Source organism: Loxodonta africana, chromosome 5 (genome assembly GCF_030014295.1).
Source record: "Loxodonta africana isolate mLoxAfr1 chromosome 5, mLoxAfr1.hap2, whole genome shotgun sequence".
NCBI classification, from domain to species: Eukaryota; Metazoa; Chordata; class Mammalia; order Proboscidea; family Elephantidae; genus Loxodonta; species Loxodonta africana.
In genome coordinates this window covers 85,750,284-85,765,550 of record NC_087346.1, presented here as the reverse complement: position 1 = coordinate 85,765,550, position 15,267 = coordinate 85,750,284, and the positions used below count along the sequence as shown (strand labels likewise).

General features: G+C 37.4%; 1 protein-coding gene across 1 annotated transcript in view; it reads right to left on the bottom strand.

The window, feature by feature from the left end:
- Positions 1–11,207: 11,207 nt before the first annotated feature.
- The window catches only part of LOC100662581 (sulfotransferase 1 family member D1), a 120,890-nt gene continuing 116,830 nt past the window's right edge, over positions 11,208–15,267 (bottom strand). The window contains exons 7-8 of the mRNA XM_023553229.2: positions 13,607–13,779; positions 11,208–11,555 (exon numbers count right to left, since the gene is read on the bottom strand). Coding sequence (XP_023408997.1) covers positions 11,479–11,555; positions 13,607–13,779 — 250 coding nt within the window. The 3' untranslated portion in view covers positions 11,208–11,478. The remainder of the gene's footprint in view (positions 11,556–13,606; positions 13,780–15,267) is intronic.

Sequence of the window (15,267 nt, the reverse complement as noted above, 5' to 3'; positions counted from 1 at the left end):
TATAATTTAATGTCATCTGCAAATAGAGATAATTTGACTTCTTACTTGCCAATCCGGATGCCCTTTATTTCTTTGTCTAGCCTCATTACTCTGGCTAGGACCTCCAGCACAATGTTGACTAAGAGTGGTGATAAAGGGCATCCTTGTCTGGTTCCTGTTCTCAAGCGAAATGCTTTTAGGCTGTCTCCATTTAGAATGATGTTGGCTGTTGGCTTTGTGTAGATGCCCTTTATTATGTTGAGGAATTTTCCTTCAATTCCTATTTTGCTGAGAGTCTTTGTCACGAATGGGTGTTGGACTTTGTCAAATGCCTTTTCTGCATCAATTGATAAGATCGTGTGGTTTTTGTCTTTTGTTTTATTTATATGGTGGATTACATTAATGGTTTTTCTAATATTAAACCAGCCTTGCATACCTGGTATAAATCCCACTTGGTCGTGGTGGATTATTTTTTTGATATGTCGTTGAATTCTATTGGCTAGAATTTTGTTGAGGATTTTTGCATCTATGTTCATGAGGGATATAGGTCTATAATTTTCTTTTTTTGTGGTGTCTTTACCTGGTTTCGGTATCAGGTATATGCTGGCTTCATATTATGAGTTAGGTAGTATTCCATCATTTTCTATGCTTTGAAATACCTTTAGTAGTAGTGGTGTTAACTCTTCTCTGAAAGTTTGATAGAACTCTGCAGTGAAGCTGTCCAGGCCAGGGCTTTTATTCGTTGAGAGTTTTTAAATTATCTTTTCAATCTCTTCTTTTGTTATGGGTCTATTTAGTTGTTCTACTTCTGATTGTGTTAGTTTAGGTAGGTAGTGTTTTTCTAGGAATTCGTCAATTTCTTCTAGCTTTGCAAATTTGTTAGAGTACAATTTTCGTAATATTCTTATATGATTCTTCTAATTTCCGTTGGGTCTGCTGTGATATGGCCCATCTCATTTCTTATAAAGGTTATTTTTTCCTTTCCTGTATTTCTTTAGTCAGTCTGGCCAATGGTTTATCAATTTTGTTAATTTTTTCAGAGAACCAGCTTTTGGCTTTCTTAATTCTTTCAATTGTTTTTCTGTTCTCTTATTCATTTAGTTCAGCTCTAATTTTTATTATTTGTTTTCTTCTGGTGTCTGATGGATTGTTTTGTTGCTCGCTTTCTATTTGTTCAGTTGTAGGGACAGTTCTATGATTTTGGCTCTTTCTTCTTTATGTATGTGTGCATTTATCTATATAAATTTTTGACCTCCAAGCACTGCTTTTGCTGTGTCACAGACGTTTTAATAGGAAGTGTTTTCATTCTCGTTGCGTTCTATGAATTTATTGCCTCCTTAATGTCTTCTATAAGTGAGTCTTTTTTGAGCAGGGTATTGTTCAGTTTCCAAATATTTGATTTCTTTTCCCTGATTTTTCTGTTATTGATTTCCACTTTTATGGCCTTGTGGTCTGAGAAGATGCTTTGTAATATTTTGATGTTTTGCATTCTGCAAAGGTTTGTTTTATGACCTAATGTGTGATCTATTCTAAAGAATGATCCATGTGCACTGGAAAAAAAAACACTTTGCAGCTGTTGGGTGGAGTGTTCTGTATAAGTCCATGAGGTCAAGTTGGTTGATTGTAGCAATTAGTTCTTCTGTGTTTCTATTGAGCTTCTTACTGGAAGTCCTATCCTTCTCCAAAAGTAGTGTGTTGAAGTCTCCTACTATAATTGTGGAGGAGTCTATCTCACTTTTCAGTTCTGTTAAAGTTTGTTTTATGTATCTTGCAGCCTTGTCATTGGGTGCATAAATATTTAATATGGTTCTATCTTCCTGGTCAATTGTCCCTTTAATCATTATGTAGTGTCCTTCTTTATCCTTTGTGGTGGATTTAACTTGAAAGTCTATTTTGTCAGAAATTAATATTGCCACTCTTGCTCTTTTTTGATTGTTGTTTGCTTGATATATTTTTTTCCATCCTTTGAGTTTTAGTTTGTTTGTGTCTCTAAGTCTAAGGTGTTTCTCTTGGAGGCAGCATATAGACGGATCATGTTTCTTTATCCAGTCTGAGACCCTCTGTCTCTTTATTGGTGCATTTAGTCCATTTACATTCAGTGTAATTATAGATAAGTATGAGTTTACTGCTGTCATTTTGATGCCTTTGTGTGTGTGTGTTGTTGACTATTTCATTTTTCACTTACTTTTTTGTGCTGAGATGTTTTCCTTTGTAAATTGTGTGTTCCTCATTTTCATAGTAGTTGAATTTACAGTTGCTGAGTCTTTATGTTTTTCTTGGTTTTTATTTTGAATTATGGAATTGTTAGACCCCTTTGTGGATACCTCAATATTTACCCCTATTTTTCTAAGTAAAAACCTGACTTATATCATCCTATATCGCCTTGCTTTCCTCTCCGTATGGAAGATCTATGACTCCTGTATTTAATCCCTCTTTTTGATTATTGTGATCTTTTACAGAATGACTTCAATGATTCCCTGTTTTGAGCATTTTTTTCTTTTTAAAATTAACCTTAATTTGTTTTTTGTGATTTCCCTATTTGAGTCGATATCAGGATGTTCTGTTCTGTGACCTTGTGTTGTGCTGGTATCTAATGTCATTGGTTTTCTGACCAAACAATTTCCTTTAGTATTTCTTGTAGCTTTGGTTTGGTTTTTGCAAATTCTCTAAGCTTGTGTTTATCTGTAAATGTCTTAATTTTGCCTTCATATTTCAGAGGGAGTTTTTCTGGATATATGATCCTTGGCTGGCAGTTTTTCTCCTTCAGTGCTCTGTATATGTCATCCCATTGCCTTCTTGCCTGTATGGTTTCTGCTGAGTAGTCTGAACTTATTCTTATGCATTCTCCTGTGTAGGAGACTTTTCTTTTATCCCTGGCTGCTTTTAAAATTTTCTCTTTATCTTTGGTTTTGACAAGCTTGATGATAATATGTCTTGGTGATTTTCTTTTTAGATCAATCTTATATGGGGTTGATGAGCATCTTGGATAGATATCCTTTCACCTTTCATGAAGCCAGCGAAGTTTTCTGCCAACAGATCTTCAACTATTCTCTCTGGATTTTCTGTTATCCCTCCCTGTTCTGGAATTCCAATCACACGCAAGCTATTCTTCTTGTTAGAGTCCCACGTGATTCTTAGGGTTTCTTCATTTTTTAAAATTATTTTTTCTTCAACTATATTGGTGTCAACTGGCTTATCCTCCACCTCCCTCACTCTGCAATCCAGTTGCTTGATTCTGCTCCTCTGACTTCCTATTGAGTTGTCTAATTCTGTAATTTTACTGCTAATCTTTTGGATTTCTGAATGCTGTCTCTCTATGGGTTCATGCAGCTTATTAATTTTTGCACTATGTTTTTGATTTCTTCAACTGCTTTATAGTGTGTTCCTTGGCTTTTTCTGTAGATTGCCTTATTTCATTTCTGAGGTGATCCCTGATGTCTTAAAGCATTCTGTACGTTAGTTTTTTATATTCTGCATCTGGCAATTCCAGGATTGTATCTTCATTTGGGAAATATTTTGATTCTTTAATTTGGGGAGTTGTGGAAGCATTCCTGGTCTGCTTCTTTATGTGGTTTGATAGCGACTGCTTTCTCCAAGCCATCTATAAGATATTGTAATGATTTATTTTATATTTGCTCACTGCGTCTTATCTTGTTTTCTTTTCTTTCAATATACGCAGATGGGCTACTAGATTGCACTATCTTTATTTTTGTAGCCTTTGAATCACTTATGTCCTATTACCAGCTGTTTTGGGCTGTCACCAGATATATAAGCCTAAGAGTCCACTCACTATTCTTGAATAGAATCATCTTAGGTGTTCTGATTTTGGGTCACCAAGTGTGTGGTGTAGACTGTCACCTATTCACTTAGAGGAGTAGTGGTTATAGCTGTGTGCACTAGATTCTAGTAGCAGCAGGGGGTCACAGTCCAGGGGGGGCAGGATGCTGACAGCCTTCCCCCATGTGCCACTGAGGGAGGTGTGTCTCTATTCCTAAAGCACTTTCGTGGGTGGGCTCTGCAACTGTACCTTAGGCACCCAATGCATGTACCTCTACAGATTGGTAGGTGTCAGTATCCTCAGACCCCTTTGGCAGGTGGCTAGGTGGTTTGGGTGGAGCTTCAGCCCTTAGTTCCCCATTGTGGATCAGTGAGGGCTCTGTTTAAGAGATAGAGATATCAGACCTGGAAAACTTGTCTTTCCAGTGATCTGCTAAAACAATTACAGTCAGATCTCTATCAGAATTGCCTTTGTATTATAATAGCGACCTTTTTCCCTATAGGGATGAAAACCAAAGACTGTGGATTTCATATGCTTGGCTAGAGCTGCTTCTGTACTGTTATTCCAGTTTAGGGAAGTCAGGGAAGGATTTTTGTTCCCTGGGTTTTTGGTAGCTGCTTCTCTCAGGCCAGGAGAATGGGTTAGGAAAAAAAAAAAAAAAACCTGCAGAGCACTTCACTCCCTGGCCCAGGAAATTCCAATGTTAATGAAGCCACCTGGGGCAGGGAGGGGAGGGATCAGATAGATAGGAAAGAGGGACACCCAGCAACATAGACAAAGTTACTTATCTTGCTTGGTGATGACTGTTTTATCTGAGATTCCTGAGGGGCGTGTAGCCTGTGTGCCCTGGATTGGTTGAGATTGCCCAGGAGTGTCAGAACTGTATTCCATGCTTGTGTATCTTGGTCACAAGCCGTGGTCAGCTCCTGCACTCCCAGTGCAAACCCCAGCGCCAAGGTTCCCCAGCTGGGACGCTGCACTCCAGGCTCCAAAGCCAGTCGCTGCCTCCTGGTGACTTCTCCTCCTGTCAGCTGCGTCGTTGTGCTGCCTGTATGCGCTGGCTGGACTTCCCCCGAGGTCACTTCAGGGGGCTAGGGCTGCATCCCGTGTTTGGACCATCTCAGGAATCCGTGCTCAGCTCCCCTGTGCCCAGTCCAAAGCCCTGCACCAAGGCTTTCTGACTGGGATGCTGGCTCCAGGCTCTGAAAACAGTCGCTCCTTTCCCGTGGTTACTCGTTCTCTCTCTAGCAGCGTCAGCGTGCAGCCTGCTTGTGCTGGCTGTGTCTCTACTGAGGTTACCCCAGGGGGCTAGGGGTTAGGGCTTTGTCCTGTGCCTGCCCTGCCTCAGTAAGCCACAATCAGCCCCGCCATTCGGCACTAGGGAACCACGAGGGCTCAAGGCTGTGGAGCAGAACTCCAGTTCTCGAGGCTGTCACTGCTTCACAGCACAGCTTTTGTCTCCCCTGTCACTCGGGTCAACTCTTTAGATCTGTGTTTGATGGTCAGGGTTCGTAGATTGCCATGTATGTGATCGATTCACTTGTTTTTCTGAGTCTTTGTTGCAAGAGGGATCCAAGATAGCTTCTACCTAGTCAGTCATCTTGGCCCCTCCTCTACCTGGGTTTTATTGACTGTGCAAAGGCTTTCCAGTGTGTGGATCATAACAAACTATGGATAATACTGTGAAGAACGGGAATTCCAGAACACTTAATTGTGCTCATGAGGAGCCTTTACATACATCAAGAGGCAGTCATTCAGACAGAACATGGGGATACTGATTGGTTTAATGTCAGGAAAGGTGTGTGTCAGGGTTTTATTCTCTCACCATACCTATTCAATCTGTATGCTGAGCAAATAATCAGAGAAGCTGGACTCTATGAAGAAGAACAGGGCATCAGGATTGGAGGAAGACTCATTAACAACCTGTGTTATGTAGATGACACAACCTTGCTTGCTGAAAGTGAAGAGGACTTGAAGCATTTACTGATGAAGGTCAAAGAGCACAGCCTTTGGTATGGATTACACCTCAACATAAAGAAAAGAAAAATTCTCACAACTGGACCAATGAGCAACATCATGATAAACAGAGGATAGATTGAATATGTCAAGAAATTCATTTTTCTTGGATCCACAATCAACAGCCATGGAAGCCACAGTCAAGAAATCAAAAGATGCATTGGACTGGGTAAATCTGCTGGAAAGGACCTCTTTAAAGCATTGAAGAGCAAAGATGTCACCTTGAAGACTAAGGTGCATCTGACCAAACCATGGTATTTTCAATTGCATCATATGCATGTGAAAACTGGAAAATGAATAAGGAAGACCAAAGAAGAATTGACACCTTTAAATTGTGTTGTTTGCAAAGAGTATTGAATATACCATGTACTGTCAAAACAAGGAGGAAACCCTGGTGGCATAGTGGTTAAGTGCTGTGACTGTTAACCAAGAGGTCGGCAGTTTAAATCCTCCAGGCACTCCTTGGAAACTCTATGGGGCAGTTCTACTCTGTCCCATAGGGTCACTAAGATTCAGAATCCACTTAATGGCAGTGGGTTTGATTTGGGTTTGGCCAAAAGAACGAACAAATCTCTGTTAGAAGAAGTACAGCTAGAATGCTCCTTAGAAGCAAGGTTGGCGAGACTGCATCTTACATACTTTGGATATGTTGTCAGGGGGGATCAGTCCCTGGAAAAAGATAGCATTCTTGGAAGAGTACAGGGTCAGTGGAAAAAAGGAAGACCCTCATCGAGGTGGATTGACACAGCGGCTGCAACGATGAGCTCAAGCATAACAACGACTGTAAGGATGGCTCAGGACAGGGCAGTGTTTCGTTCTGTTTTGCATGGGGTCACTTTGAGTCTGAGTCGGAGCAGACTCGAAGACACCTAACAACAACAACAAGCAATTTATGTAGTAAATTTCCCTTTAATATTGCTTTACCTGTATCCCACAAATTTAGATTCATACACTTTCATTTTCATTCATTGTCACGTAATATTATGCATTATTTTATTTCCTTTGAGACTTCCTCTTTAAACCAGGGATTATTTGGAAGTGTGTTGTTTAATTTCCAAGTGTGTGAATGTTTTTCTGTTGTCTTTCTGTTTATTATTTTTACTTTGATTCCATTTCTTTCCAAGAACATGCTCTACATACTTTCAATTATTTTTAATCTGCTACGGTTTGTTTTATGACAGAGTTTGGTATATTTTGGTGAATGTCCCATTTGAGCTAAACTAAAGAGATACAACAACTAGATGGAACATGTGGTCCCAGGTTAGAAGTAACCAGAATGAAATGGGTTATTTGATGGGACATTGAAGATGCATGGTAACTCGATTTCTCGATTGGAAGGTAGTGTTGCATCAATGCTGTTTTCCTGATTTATGATTGTGTTGTGATGATGTAGGGTGGTGTCCTTATTTTTGAGAGAGACATATGGTGTATTTCACTGATAAATGCTATATCTACAGCTTGCTCTCAGGCTGTTCAGAAAAAGAATAATGATAATGGATGTGTGTTTATGTGTGATATACAGAACATTTTGTAGTGCTCTTGAAACTTCTCTATGAGTTTGAAATTACTTTATAGTAAAGTATTATAAGTGAGAAGAAAGGGTTTATTAGAAATAGGCCAACTGTCAAAGGGTTGAATCACCTTAATTCCTGAAAATTGACTGTATCTGGTAGAAATAAATAAAAATTCTCTCTGGAGGAAAAAAAAAAAATTATCATAAGCCTCGTATCTATAACCAAATTTTCAAATATGGTCTCCAACAAACAATAAAAAGTAACCAAGCATAAGAAGAGACAATACAACATAAATTGATTAAATATTCCTTGCATCATCTTGTGGAAGATTATACCTTCTTGCCCAATTGACATTCAGCTTGGACATATTACTAGCTTGGGTCAAGAAAATGTGAATAAAAGTGATAAATTCCATGTTTTTAAACTATAATGGTATAATTGATCAGTTGTTGCAAAGACATACGGTAGGCAAAGCTGAAAATATGTACTACCTGCTTGGGGGAGCAGGGGGAAAGAAGCTGTTTTCATATGCCCAGCATCTGGTATCCCTTATGGTTAACCTCTTGTATCACTATGATATATCTGTCACATACTAAATCAACATTGATACATTATTTTGAACTAAAGTCCATACTTTATTAGGATTTCCTTAGTTTTTACACAATGCCCTTTTTTTTGTCCCAGGATCCCACCCAGAATACCACAGTTAATTTAGTCAACATGTCTCTTTTTTACTTTTCTTGGTTTTGATGACCATCACAGCTTTGAGGAGTGCTGGTAAGGTATTTTGTGTACAGTCCTTCAATTTGGGTTTTTCTGATAGTTTTTTCATGGTTAGACAATAGTTTTAGGTTTTTGAGGGCAGACCACCAAGGTAAAATGCTATTTTCATCACATCATATCAAAGGTATATACTATCAACATTATGGATGATTCTAACTTTGATTACCTAGCTCAGGTAGTGTTTACCAGGTTTCTCCACTGTAGTTATCTTCCTTTCTCCACCTGTACCCCCATATTTTCATTAAAAAAAAAAACTTACTATGTATATCCCACCCTAAAGCTTGGGGGTTATAAACAATTAGTTGGTATTCTTCCACACAGGGTATTTGCTTATTCTCTCTTATTTAATTTCTTACTGAATCATTTATTTATACAAACATGGATTTATGGAAGTTTATTTTATGTTTTGGGTATAAAATAAACAGCACTAAGTTATTTATTTTGGTGTTCAAATTGCATTCCCAAGTATTTGAATTGTATAACTTTGTGGCATGTCTCAAATTATGAACAGCTACACACATGGGGTCATTATGACTGAGAATTGACTCCACAGCAATTAACAACAACAATACCTTCATAAATAAATGCTTATTAAGCACTTTCTGGAAACGCTGGTGGCATAGTGGTTAAGTGCTATGGCTGCTAAACAAAGGGTCGGCAGTTCGAATCCACCAGGCGCTTCTTGGAAACTCTGTGGGGCAGTTGTACTCTGTTCTATAGGGTCGCTATGAGTCAGAATTGGCTCTACGGCACTGGGTTTTCTGGGGTAAGCACTTTCTAGTTAGGACATATCAGTCAATCAGCAAACATTTATTAAGTGCTTCTATGTATCTCAGCTACTAACCAAAAGTTCAGTAGCTGGAATCCACCAACTGCGCCTCGGAAACCCTATGGGGAGGTTCTACTCTGTCTTATAGGATCTCTATGAGTAGGAATTGACTCGACAGCAATGGGTTTTGAAAAGGAATGTCTTGAAGCATTGAACCTGTAGGCATTGTTCTAGAGGTCTAATCATTAAGAAACATTAAACATTGAGGTAACCAAAAATTTCTAGCTTTTCTAAAGACACAGAATTAAAGCTACAGTGGCCATGCCTATGTACCCCATATCATGATATCGTACATGGTTCTCACTGACTACAGTCTGCACAAAGACTGTAAGCCCAGCTCAGGGAAAATGTCAACAAATCTAAGGGTGTTTGGAGTTTTTATGTGACATTGAAGTTAGAACTAGATCCCTCCCTCCTCCTAAACAGATACAGAAATATCATTGCAAGTTCTTGGGAAATGCAATTAGTCCAAATTTCAATCAGCCAACTTAACATATTTGGTCCACTAAGGACTGATGTCAGAAAGATATATGGATTGACTCTTGTTTAGTTACATGTAAACAACATCTACTATGAGTTTTATAATGCATATAATGAAAAAACTGTTATTATGTAGTAGAATGGTAAGTAAAAGAAAATCATGACAAAAGTTAGTACATAAAAAAAAAAAAATTGTTGCCTTGAAGAGTTAAGATTCAGCTACCCATCCCTTGCCTCCAGCAAAATCTTAACATTTTCCAGGACTCTACCATTATTGTATAATGCACGACTATGTTATATTTTTAAAAAATACCATTAATTTTCAAAAACAGTAACTATTGAACAGGGTGCTGAGAAATTGCTGGACTTCTCTCCAAAAAGACAGACAACAAACCATGTTGCTTACTCCCTAGTTTTGACTTTTTGGTGGAGGAATTAAAAAGGTGAGCGTTGTAATACTGAAGATCCATAGAAAGTCTGTCATGACTATCTTAGAAAAAACACGTATTGACTATTATAATAATGCTAATACTGAAAAATCAATTCAGTGCAGTAAAAAGGGACATATACCAATAAAAATAATGTCTAAAATTAAGAAAAAAACATTTATTTATTTACTGACAATCACCACAGTCTTAAAACTTAAGTTTGCAGAGCTTGGATTCATTACATTGTGTATAGGTAAGAAGGAAATCTAAGAAAAATGCATTTCAAATTATCTGAAGGTAGATACATATATTTCATTTTCATGTATATATCAATTTATATATATATATCACAGTACATGAACTTTGAAAAAATATGTATAAATATGTATACATATATGTATATATATACACGTGTGTGTGTGTGTGTGCGTGTGTGTGCGCATGAATGGGGACCTGGTGGCACAGTGGTTAAGAGCTCAGCTGCTAACCAAAAGCTTGGCAGTTTGAATCTACCATCTGCTCCTTGGGAACCTTATGGGACAGCTCTACTCTGTCCCATAGGGTCACTATGAGTCGAAAATGACTCAAAGGCAATGGGTTTGGCTTTTGCTTACATATATATGTGTGTGTGTGTGCGTGTGTTTCTCAAATCACTAAATGGAAAAAAAGTAATGTTAAAATGAAGAGTTTGGGATGCTTGTTTACTTTTGTAAAACTGAGAGGCCAAAAGAATATGAGTCCCAATAACATGTTCACAGCTCATAACTTTCTACAATATTTGTAAGAAAACAATACAAAAAAGAAAAATAAAAAGAAAAGATTATAGCAGAAAGAAAAAGCTTTCATCACCCCTTTATCTGAAAAGCTCACATAACCATGTAAACCTAACTCAGTGAATTTAATTCTCTGACTTGTCCCTTCATATTACTCCTGATTGGTTGATCCTATTAAGTGCTCTGCCATTGTACAACAAAATTAACCAACCAAAACCAAACCCGCTGCCGTCCAGTCAATTCTGACTCACAGTGACCCTACAGGACAGAGTAGAACTGCCCCATAGTGTTTCCAAGGAGTACCTGGCAGATTTGAACTGCTGACCTCTTGGGTAGCAGCTGTAGCACTTAACCACTACACCACCAGGGTTTCCACAACAAAATTACTAAGGCTTAGTTAGAACAGGGGATTATTACCTGCCTGGGGAACTAATGGGGGTTAGATAAAATTCAAGTTCTTAAATGATTGATAAACTTGAAAATGCCAACATAACTTTTTGATCTTCTGTGTTAATACTGATCTTTTAAAATATTTTAACATTTAGGCCAAAGAACTTAGAATACTTCAAGAGAACACATTTTGTAAAACTCACAATTAATTATGAGTGGCTTTGTGTCCTGTAGACTTCATAATTTAAAGAGAGGGGACAACTTCAGTCTTCCACTTAGGCAAAGATAAATTCTAAATTAAGCCATTTTGAGGAAAGTGAAACAAAATCAGGAAGAAAATATAGGTACAGATTATATTCTAAAAAGCATTAAAAATAACATTTTTTAATGTTCTTCTTTACCAGCCATGGAAAAAATTGAGGCATGCTGAAAAGAAAATTTATTCTCAGAAATGTTAAGACAAGGAACCCCTTCCTAGATTTGGTTCGTAATTTCAGTGTAGACCTTTTCATTCCCGCTCATGGTGCACATCAAGTCTTTCATTCAGGGCTACTGTAAAGTGATTCTTCCAGTCTCCTACAATCCCTGTAACAAAGGAGAAATAACAATAAATATTGACTATGTCTTTATGCCAGAATAATGAGATTTTCTAATATTCATCACCTTTATTAATACTTAATCAAATTTTATTCTTGCAATCCTCAATCTTATAAGTAATATATGTATTTGAACCGGCAAAGATGGGTTTGTCACAATGGGCTAAAAATACAGCAGATTTAATTCTCTGACTTGCCCCTCTTACCTTTCACTTAGTTTTTCTTCTCCAATTTTTCCTCAGATGTTGGGGTTCTCAGTATATGATCCATGTTTCACCCACTCTCAAAGTGTCAATACCATGGTCATGCTGATAACTCTCAAATCCAGCTTTATGCCTCTAAATCCAAGTGCCTACACGACATTACCACCTGAATGGTGCTGAAGCACTCCATATTCAACTAGTTCAAAAATAAATGTGTTTTCTTCCCACCAAATTATGCTTTCTTTGTGCTATTTTCCATAAGCTGATTAATGTTAAAACTGGCTATCCAAGGCATAAAATTTTATCCTCAATCCTAATATCTAAGTCTTTATTTAATTCATAAGTTCTTCATATCCATTACCTTCTCTCCCTTATGGCTTCCCCTGCCAGTTAGTGAAGCTCCTCAGCATTTCCCACCTGAGTTATTACAGTAACCTAGCAGGCCCTTCCCATTCCCTTTTCAACTCCCCTGGAAGAAGGAAGCCACCCACTTTTTTAAATTAGTCAGTGGTTCACCTGGCACCTGGTTCAGGGGATCACAATCTTTCCTACTGAAACAACCCAAAAAATAGAAGTTAGAAAATGTAAACCCTGAAGGTTTGGTAGAGCATGAAGTACTAACAGCAAGCAGCCCTCTGCAAGCATGATAATTATTTTAACCCACTGTTTTATCTTAAAAATACGTATATCGGTAAAGAAGTCTGAGATAATGTTAGGAATAGATAAAAAACATAGATAAATTAGAATTAACCCTTTTTTAGGGGCCCTGTTTTCACCCAGTGGTAGGTTTTTTATTGCTATTATTTTTTTTAAAATTCCCTGATGTTCTTACAGAAAATTTGGTTTAAAAAGCAATGTGTTTTCTATTCTGTTTCTGCTTTCTTAATTATCAGTAAAACAGGATGTATCAATATTCTCCATATCCTACATGCCTTTGGATTTTGTAAACTATTTCTCATCAGACCACGCCTCCTCCAAAATAGATTTTCACCTCACTGCAGTTTAATATTTTTGCTAAGCAGACATGTATCTTAATTCCTTCTTTACCACTTTGTCTTGAAAAGTTTCTGCCACTTAGCCAAGGAGACAGAGTTAATGTAGCTTGTGGAAACATAGTTAATTGTTCTAAATTTGTTTTTTCATTTTATGATGAGATAATAATAGAAGCTCTCTCCCGAGTTTCTGGTTAGAATTTAGAGACTATAACTTATAGAATTTATAATTTATGATTATAAACTATAATTTTAATATATGATATATATTAAAAAAAACAAATCCATTGCCATTGAGTCAATTCTGACCCATAGCGGCCCTTTAGGACACAGTAGAACTGCCCCATAGAGTTTCCAAGGAGCACCTGGTGGATTTGAACTGCTGACCTTTTGGTTAGCAGCCATACCACTTAACCACTATGCCATCAGGCTTTCCTTAGAACAGAGTAGGATAGAACAGAATAGAATAGAACAGAATAGAATAATCAATTACAGAGTTTATAATTTATAAATTATAGAATTTGGAGACTATAACTGGTACATTTAGACTTAGTAAATGTTAATAGAGTGTGGCATTAGTGCTGGTGTGGTTGCTAGTCATTCTTAATATAATATGCTCCATATACTAAAAAATCAATAAATAATAGCAATTTACTAGTAGTAGTGCTTTATGCTTCTATAGAACTGGTTACTCAGTAAAGAGGGTGACCAAATATAAAATAGCCCTGAATAAAAAACATAAGCTAAATCCCCATCCATGAATAGACCTCACCAGGTTTTCATCTATAACCAATTCAACTTCTGACTCTCAATAGTAATAGAGAAAAACCACACAATTTTCTCACCCTTTCTCATGAAGGGGGACATTTTCTGGTTCATAAATTCATCTGGCATTGCTGTGTAATTGGTAGTTGGATTATTCTTCATCTCTTGGAATGAAGTATGATACACAATTGTATCCACAAGCTCCTCTGATATCTTTTTTCCCAGGAAATGAATCAATTTTGTCACTTCTTTTCTGATATCCTATGGAGGGGGAAAAACAAAAAGCTTTGATGGCTAAATGGCTAACTTTAAATTGCTAACATAAATTTAATTTGCTAAATGCAAATTGAATTACAATCAGATTAGAGAGATAAAATCTTTCTGTTAACTTTACTCTGTTTTCTTTTTTCATTGATATTGACATTAGACTTCCAATGAAGAAAAACAATAAATAATGGTCTTGGGGAAATGGTAATGTTTTATCCTCTCTAAGCATAATTTTCATCACCCATAGAGGGGATATAAAATATACTGCAATATTGCTAGAAGAACTAAACTATTCACAGTACAAACTGTCACATTTATTCTAATGTGCAGATGCTTTCTCATCTTCTCTATACTGCAAATTACAGCTTGCCTTTCAAACTTAAGGTTAAGTGTCACTTTATTGCCTTCATAAATTTCCATATAAATCTATAATATCATAGATGTAGTCTTGTAATTTTTTATTTACTTGCCTATCTACTTCACAAGATTGTTTCTGGACATAGTGTTAATATGTCTTGCTCTCTTTTCTTAATACATTGTAGAAACAACAACAACCACGACTTATTCATTCTTAGGGTCCTTATTAATTTGAATACAGAGGAAAACTAAATGTGATCATTATTGACAAAATAGGGATTAAGAGAAAAAGATTGGACATAAAAAATTTTTTGGTGGGGAATTCAGGTAATGCATTTTGTTTGTGTACACTTTAAATTTCCTAAGTGCTCATGGTCATGGAAGCTCCATAGTCACAACCAAACTCCCTGAGAGGCTGAATTATGGGGCTGAGGGCTATGGAGACCATGGTCTTGGGGAACATCTAGCTCAATTGGCATAACATAATTTATAAAGAAAATGTTCTACATTCTACTTTGGTGAGTAGGGTCTAACATCTTAAAAGCCTGTGGGGAGCCACCTAAGATACTCTACTGGAGTACCTTTGGGAGCACGGGAGAATGAAGAAAACTAAAGACACAAGGGAAAGAGTAGTCCAAAGGACTAAAGGACCATAACTACCATGGCCTCCACCAGAACCAGCCCAGGACAACTAGATGGTGCCTGGCTACCTACACTGACTGCTCTGACAGGAATCAAAATAGAGGGTTCTGGACAAGGGCAAAAAATGTAGAACAAAATTCTAACTCACAAAAAAAAGACCAGATTTACTGGCCTGATAGAGACTGTAGAAACCCCAAGAGTATGGCCCCTAGACCACATTATAGCTCAGTAATGAAGTCACTCCTCAGGTTCACCCTTCATCTAAAGATTGAACAGGCCCATAAAACAAAACAAGGCTAAATGGGCACACTACCCCAGCTGCAAGTACTAGAAGGCAGGAGGGGAAAGGAAAGCTGGTAGTAGGGAACTCAAGGTCAAGAAGTGAGGGTGTTGACATGTAATGGGGTTGTTAACCAATGCCATAAAACAGTATGTGTACTAACTGTTTAATGAGAAGCTAGCTTGTTCTGTAAAC